This window comes from Solanum tuberosum, unplaced genomic scaffold (assembly GCF_000226075.1).
Source record: "Solanum tuberosum cultivar DM 1-3 516 R44 unplaced genomic scaffold, SolTub_3.0 scf00064, whole genome shotgun sequence".
NCBI lineage: Eukaryota > Viridiplantae > Streptophyta > Magnoliopsida > Solanales > Solanaceae > Solanum > Solanum tuberosum.
Window position 1 is genome coordinate 2100531 of NW_006238990.1, and position 8079 is coordinate 2108609.

The following is an 8079-nucleotide window of genomic DNA, read 5'->3' on the forward strand; positions in this document are numbered from 1 at the left end:
CCACGGCCCCAGCCCCAGCCGCAACCACTTAATCCTCAATCTCAACAACAACCTCATACTCAAATGCAAGCTCTACCTAAAGGGCCAACTCAACCACAGGTTCAACCTCTGGCACAACAGCATCAAAACCAAGTCAACCCAGTGCAGCAGCTCCCACCTACTATGCAACCTCATGCCCAAATTCCATCACAAATATATCCAGCTTCTGGTGCTCATCCACCATATTCACAGACCTATCCAATGCAGCCTCATTCACAACAATATGTGCAAGTGCCACAGTATCAGCAGCCTCCCGCCCAGGTTCATCCCCCTCCATCTTCTCAAGCCCAACCACATCCTCCTGTGCAACCACAACCTCATTCACAACTCCAGCCGCAAATAAATGTGCAACATCATCCACAATCTCATGGCCAATTGCGGCCTCCTCAGGTTGGCCAGCCTACTCATGCACTGGGTCAGACCCTCCCTTCAACAGCCAATGCAGTTTCAGGTTTCCATTCCTATCCACAAACCCAGATCACGCAGCAAGTGGCTATAGGGATGTCACAGCAACCTCCAATGTATCCACATCCTACTAGTGGGTCTACGCCTCTGGTTCAAACTCATGGTCAGGTTCCTCAACCTCCCTTAATGCGCCCACCTCTGGGTCTAATCGGCAATCAGCAACCGGGGCTGGTACCTACTCAAGGTCAAGTTCCTGCGCAATCTCAACTTTATGCTACTGCTCAACAAGCAGGACACTCAATTCAGCAACATCCTGTTCGGCCTAATCAACAGCCAATGTCTCAACAGTACAGTCAACATCATACATTTCCTGGTCCATTTCCGAGCCAATCACACCAGCAAGGTCATTTTACTCACCAGCAGCCGTTGCAGTCTCAATTTCGCCCTCAAGGTCTTCCTAATGTGGTGCCTCAAAGTTTGCATGCGTATATTCAGCCACAGCAAAATGCCACCTTACCACCTCCCCCACAACCTCAACAATCTCAAACATATATAGGAAGGCCTGGGATGCAAAATCATGTCCAGTCGATTTCACAGGCTCATGGTGGATATAATACTACAGCCCAGGTTAGACCTGTCCAGCCTGCTTTAAGCCAGCCGCAAATAAATCCAAGTTATGGGAGCTACACGAGCAATGAGCACGAGTCAATGGATCAGAAGAAACGGTTAGCCCTAGAGAGTAAAGGTGATCTGTTACCTGACAAAACTTCAGGAAGGCCAGAAGTGGGAGTTCCTTACCAGGACAATGCTCAAAAGGATCTAAATTCTCTTCCAGCCAAATCAATTGATGACGAGTACAGACAGAGGGCCAGCAGTGATATAGATGTTCATAAGGGTGATTCAGATGAGCTTATGGACAAAAGAACTGTTAAGGAAGAGGAAAATGAGAATTTTTTGATGCCTAAATCTGCTTCCAAATCAGCTGATGCAACAGTTAAGCCAGACAAAGATGCCTGTGATGATGCTCCAAAAGAACTGGACCAGACTTTGGAAAAGCATGAATCTTCTGATGCTGCTGATGGTTCGATTAAGAAACTGAACTCTGGAAGAGATTCACATGACTCTACCATTGACAGAGGGGTTTTTCAGCAGTATGGGCATGGGATGCCACCACCGAAATATGGACCGTCTGCGCAGCAAAGGCCCGTTGGTCCTATGATAATATCACCAGTGCAACCTGCAGGCAGTGCTTCTCATGCCCAACTCCCTGGATATCCCCCCACTGCAATGATGCCTTCAGGGGATGTGCCTCAGGCTGGTCAGCCATTGAATTCTCTTGATCATCATCCACAATTCCTGAAGCAGCCTAGTAGTGCCCCCCTTGGTGGTATCCCTGGTCCAGGGTCTATAACAACCTTTGCTAGGGGGCATGGTCATTTTCTTCCACCAGGTGAATTCCCAGAGGGGATAACGGGAATAGGAAGAGCACCATTAAGTGGTGCTGAAATTCCTAGTGGAACACAACACTCAGTTAATCCAGCAGAGGCTGAAATGTTTCAAAACCAAAGGGTGAATCGGTTTGAAGGAAATCAACCAAACCCATTTTCCTCTGGGTCTTTTGAGAAGGTTCCATTTGGCCAACCTAGAAGTATGGAATCAGCTAGGGATAAAAGGTTGAAGGCGCCTATGGGGGAGCATTTAAGTCCTTTGCCAGTGCCTCGCGATCAAGGTGAGTTGGACTTTGATATTCAATTATTTCCTAAATAATTTATCAAGAAGAGTTAAAATCAATGTCCTAATTAATTACACTAAATAATGAACTTTGTTGTTGCAGGATCATGGCCACATGACAAACCTCCTCGCGGATTAGGATATGATTCTGGATCAAAATTTGAGGCCAGTACCGGGGTTCCCCCTAACAGATTATTGCCTCCACATCATCCTCCTGGTTCGATGCATTTCAAGGATAGTGGAGAAAGAGAAGCACCACTTGGTCCTCATGACGATGATAGAAAAAGGGGAGGATCTGGATTTGGTGTGCATCATATGGATTATTTGTCTGCCAGAAACCCTGATGGGGAGTTATTTAACATTCCACCACGTGGATTTGTAAGTCACTCAGGTTTTGATGATATTGGTGGCAGAGAGCCCCGTCAATTTATTGAAGGGCCTGGACATTTCAATTTACCTTCCAATCTAGCTGGCGGTTTATACTCTAATGGTAGGTTCCAAGCTTTGCCTGGCCATCCACATGGAGTAGAGACTGATGGTCTTGGGGATTTGAGAGGTGGTGAGCATACTACCTTTGGTCGTCCTTACAAACATGTCCAGAGTGGTGATCTGTTTGGAAAAGACATGCCTAGTCATTTGCATCATGATGAGTCTTTGGATCCTCCGAAATTACCAAGTCATTTACGTTTTGATAAACCTGCTGGCTTTGGTTCCTTCGCTGGCCATGCCTATATGGGGGAGTTGTCTGGGTTTGGAGATATTCCTGGTTTTGGTGAATCAATTGGACGCAACAAACCTGGTATGCCACGGTTTGGGGAGCCTGGCTTCAGGAGCAGGTATCCTGTCCCGGCATATCCGAATCACGGACTTTATGCAGTAAGTTTTGCCTTATGAACCCTGTAATTATCTTGTTCATTTTCCTTTGTTAGTATGTTATTTCTTGGAAATAGAGCTTTATTGCATTGTTATCACGTAATCGACATAATGTGCATGAAATTAGAATATCCTCTTATTATTTTTTTGTGAACTCGCAACTTCTCAGGGTGATGTGGACTCCTTTGATAGACCAAGAAAGAGGAAGCCCACGAGCATGGGATGGTGCCGCATTTGCAAGGTTGATTGTGAAACCGTTGAGGGCCTAGATATGCATTCGCAGACAAGAGAGCACCAGGATATGGCTATGGATATGGTCAGGTCTATCAAGGAGCAAAACCGAAAGAAACAGAAGTGAGTGTTCGATAGATTTTGTAACACCAACAAATTCGACAGCATAAATTCTAATTCCTTTTGCTACCATTTTGTAGGACTTTTAGTGATCGTGCTTCAGTTGAAGAGAAAGGGAGGACTAGAAAGGCAGTGTTCGAGAGCCGTGGTAGAAAGACTTGAGCTTGGGATAGTAGATAGGAAGTGAAAGGCTGTGTTTGATGGTTGTAACTAAGCCTTCAGTCAAGCATTTGCACCGCAATGTAGGTGATTAGCTTTACAATCTTTCTTCTTCTTCTGGGGGTTTTTATCCTAGCTTTGTCATTTCAGGTTGCTGCCCTGTTGTTGGAAGATGGTTTGGATTGGAAGTTTCTGTGGCAGTTAAGTTGTTTTGCCCATGGTTTTGAAAACTTATTTTTCCTGTATTAGGACAATTATGTCAACTTAGTCCTGGTGGATCTGTAGCTATATTCTGCTTTTTCTTGCTTATGCAACCTAGTTCAGGGAACGTTTCCTGCTAATTAAATGTTGCTATGCGTTAGTTTCAGTTCTTATGCGAGAGTTCCTATAATATGTATGCTGTGATCTTACCTCTGTCTTCTAGTGCTCGTTCATGCTTCGGGAATGAAATAGTAACTAATTGTGATGCTTCATTGGATATGGGATAGTGAAGACCTGATCCTTAAAATAATAACCATGGAAATCATATCAAATCATACCTTTTTTTGTTATTCCTTAATTTTTGTTGGGTCAACAGAAGATTACTTTTCCATAAAGAATTGGTATAGAAGTTCTTCTGTCTGCTTCCTAACCAAAACGCTACCTTCTCTATTTTGAAAAAAGAAAAAAAAAGCAAAACTGTATGTGAAGATCAGTTTTGGCCCTGACAGTGCACAGTTTGCTGTGCAGCATCTCAAGTAAAAAGGGGCATTGCCACATTGGAATGTCCCCTTCACTTTTCTTAACTAAATATTCACTTTGCGTAAGAGGGATTCTTATGGCCACTTTTGGGCTGCAGTGATACATAAAGCAGAGACGCACACAGTATCCAGAAAGAAAAAAACTGCTGAGACACAAAGACAACCTGTGATCCATGAACGTACTATACAGTTAGCAACTGGAGTTAAAATATAACTTCCGCTTTACAATTTACCATCCTAGTTTTTAGAATATGTAGAGAACTTGCAGTTTCTAGAAGTCTAAATTACATAAAAAAACTTGAATGGAACTGGTTCTAGTGGAACTAAATCATATTGATGGTCCATATAGCTGACCTCAGCTGGCTTGGGATTGAGGCGTAGCACTTGGTGAGACATTCTTTTCATTGCTTGGAGATGCTTTTCTGGTCTTAACATTGAAGTTCAGTTAGGGCGTCTTTTTTTGTTTTTCTATGGTGTCTCCATGGTTACTAAAATTGACCAGTGTATGAGCTGCGGAGTAATGTACCATAGCAACCATTAGATTGGTATATCAATACAACTGTGCAATAATTATTATAAAAATTTAAAATTGGTGGCTCTCGGTTAACAGACTATCAATATTAGATTGCTGTTTTTCTTGATTGAAGGGAGGGGGTCTGCATTATTTAATGGCCAACCAAAAAAAAGACTATGAAAAGACACATTTATACTCACAAGACTGAAATCCCCTAGTTCAGATGACATGTAAAATTGGCCGGTGTTTGAGCTGCGGAGTTATGTACCATAGCAACCATTAGATTGGTATATCAATACTACTGTACAATAATTATTATGAAAATTTAAAATTGGTGGCTCTCGGTTAACAGACTATTGATATTAGATTGCTGTTTTTCTTGATTGAAGGGAGGGGGCTTGTATTATTTAATGGCCAACCAAAAAAAAGACTATGAAAAGACACATTTATACTTATAAGACTGAAATCCCCTTAGTTCAGATGACATGTAAATGGGGGTTTGGTCGAAGGAGATCAGTTAGTGAAGATAATTAAAGCTTGTTCTTCATAATACACAATCCTTTGAACTTTGAATATAAAATGCATAACTTCTGTGTAGGGGGTTGGGAGAAGCTTCTCCTGGCCATTGTCTTCTGCCACACAGCAGTTTTAAAATTTGTTTTTACTATAGGGGTCTTTTGTTGTGTATCTCTTTTAGTACTTGCCTGCAGTTTTATTTTGTGATGTTCTCTCATGCCTTGAGGATGCATCATAATTTTCATGGTTCTTTACTCGTTAATATTGGAATTCCTGACTCCCTCTGGCCTAGGTTTGTTAAGCTAATTTGTCTATTGCACAAGGTTATTTCACTAAGCTAGGTTGCTAATGTTTCGATCTCTCCATTCTTGGGACTGGTTACCTGACAGATGTAGCTTAGTTGTAAAGACTAGGTTTTAATGATGGAAAATATTCTTGAAGTTGATCTGGTATTATTATGATATTGAACCTCTTTTTGAGAAACATCTACGAAGTTCTCTGGTCATCATAATTTGAATACTTTGCAGGATGTTGACCATGTATTTAGGTTATTCTTTATTAAGACTTTGATTCGTTCTATATCATCAAAGTGGAATTTAGCCATAAGACCATACAGGTTGCTGAAACAAAATTGATGGACATACAATCAGAGGCGAATCTAGGATTTTTTAAATATGGGTGCACCAAGAAAAATGTATTAAGTGGGAATTGATACTCAGTCTTCAAAGTCAAAAGCTCAACATTTAACCATGTGGACCAACTAGGCTTTTTATAGTACGGATGCAAGAATATAATATTATACAAATGTTAGAAAATATATACATAAAATATCTAATTTTACGAAGAGACCACGGGTTCGGGTGCCCTATTTTTTGCACCTAAATTCGCCACTGCATACAATGTCAGTGTACTAACATAAAGGAAAGCCACCGAACAGAAAGTAATAAAGACGGTCTATGACAGTCCATACTATAACAAAATTGATGGACAAACAATTCAACATCATCGTAATTAACATCAAGAAAGAACAGGGTACAAAAAGGAGGCTATAATCCTTCACGGCAACACTAGTGTAAAGAACTGTGAACAAAAAGGAACCAGGATCTGTTGGAGACGTGGATTTTCACATATTTAATAATCTCAGTTGTTGTCTATGATGGAGGGTTGATGTTGATATGGAGAGCTGGAGACCACGACTAAGATTCCTGAATATATGATTAAGAGGTCATAAAAAGTGTTTTCTGTTGCAGTTTTTTTGTTAAATATGTATGAGCCATTTTTATTTTAGTTTTTGATCAAAAGGGGTGTATGAGCCATTTTTGATAAATAAGAAGTGTTCCCAAATCGTTGTTGTTAATGATGCCTGTAGTTTTGACAACAATTGCTTGATATAGGTTAAACCATGGAGCTTCATAAACTTTAGTGCCAGAGACACGATGCAGAGTTTGTAGATTGAGGTGCTTTCTTAGTATGTGTTACAGGAGCATAGCAAGGTTACATCTAACCATCTAAAAGGATAAGGGAGCCTTTTGTATTCTGTGTTAATCTGACTAGGAACTTGTATATATGAGCTTTTAGTCAGGTTATGGAATCCAGTTCTTTGCCTTGGAACACATGCATGTGCTGCTTTTGAAGTGTTTTTGTTAATACTGTGTTATGCAGAAAGCCAGAAACTGGGATATCTGACGAGCCAAAACATTACTGAATTTTGCATATACTAACTTGCTTTCTTTCCTTGCTCGATTTTGGGGGGAAGCCTAGGTGAATGTTAAGTAATAAAAAGGGCGAACTGCAGTTGCTGTACAGCATATTATGTAGTAAACATGCAAAATAAGCAATGGTAGTTCATATTGCTAAAAAATAGTTTAGCAATGTTGCAAGCAGGAACTCCAGTTCCACATGGGAAAATTAGTCTAGCTAAGTGCAGTACCACTATATTCTGCTGGACTAATGTTGACAGGATGAACCCAATGTAAGATCTTCTCAATTGCACGACGAAGCAGCTAGACATCCCTGAGGGATCCTTTGTCATTAATTAGGTATATGTTTTTCCATTGCTAGTTGATATTTACATGTGTTCAAGTTGAACCTATTGAATGATGAGGTTCTTCTGTTACCAGGAGTGGTTACACATTTCAACTTCCATTGCAGGCTGTTTATGGAAGTACAACCATCAGGAAGAATGTTGTAGTATTTGTTTGTAAAATAAAAAGGGGATCCTCAATGTAGGCAGTGCTTTTATTTTTCTACCTTTGTTCTTTGATAAACAAACTCTTTAATCTTTCCCTTCATTTTGATATTAGAGCTGGAAGAGTAAATACAGCTCTAAGTTAATTTCACCCTGTAAAGGCTGTTGTGGGATGTATTAGTTACAGTAAGTAAAGATGATTGATGTGAAGATATGTACACTTTTCTTCAAGTTAAAGCAAATGATTTGTAAATGTAGGCAGTGCCTTTTTTTTCTTCCCATTTGTTGATAAGTAAGTGTTTCTATCTCTTTTATTTTCATTTTGGTATTTAGAGAGGATAAGTATAGACAGCTCTTAAGTTAATTTCACCTGTAAATGCTGTTTATTAATTGCTGGGTGAAAGTGATTATTGAGGTGAAGAAAAATAGGGCTCTTGGAGTCCAGCTTGGGGGCAGTTGTTGAGTATAAATTGGACAGAAGCTGGATGAAGTAAAAATATTACTGCTCTGAAGCATGTTTTATTCCAACCCAATGGTGAGTTTGTTTTGACGGAAAGTATTTT

At 40.5% G+C, this 8079-nt stretch overlaps 1 protein-coding gene across 4 annotated transcripts; it reads left to right on the top strand.

Annotated features, from left to right (window-relative positions):
- Nucleotides 1-6: 6 nt before the first annotated feature.
- On the top strand, nt 7-7791 carry LOC102583939 (trithorax group protein osa-like). Of its 4 annotated transcripts, none has more exons than XM_015307793.1 (7): nt 7-2173; nt 2279-3051; nt 3218-3402; nt 3480-3641; nt 3709-3758; nt 6723-7367; nt 7449-7791. In XM_015307793.1, the coding sequence occupies exons 1-4, from the start codon at nt 64-66 to the stop codon at nt 3559-3561; spliced, it is 3150 nt and encodes a 1049-aa protein (XP_015163279.1). In that variant the 5' UTR covers nt 7-63; the 3' UTR covers nt 3562-3641; nt 3709-3758; nt 6723-7367; nt 7449-7791. The 4 variants fall into 4 exon arrangements, with proteins under 4 accessions (XP_015163279.1, XP_015163280.1, XP_015163277.1 ...); XM_015307794.1 differs by having other exon boundaries at nt 6991-7367; XM_015307791.1 differs by having other exon boundaries at nt 3709-7367; nt 7449-7771.
- Nucleotides 7792-8079: the final 288 nt, after the last annotated feature.

What these genes read in the sequence shown, in the direction of transcription:
- LOC102583939 (XM_015307793.1), top strand. Translation starts at nt 64, where the DNA reads ATGCAAGCTCTACCTAAAGGGCCAACTCAACCACAGGTTCAACCTCTG. An exon ending in CGAATCACGGACTTTATGCA is followed by an intron (nt 3,052 to 3,217) that starts GTAAGTTTTGCC and finishes GCAACTTCTCAG; the next exon opens with GGTGATGTGGACTCCTTTGA. An exon ending in CAAAACCGAAAGAAACAGAA is followed by an intron (nt 3,403 to 3,479) that starts GTGAGTGTTCGA and finishes ACCATTTTGTAG; the next exon opens with GACTTTTAGTGATCGTGCTT.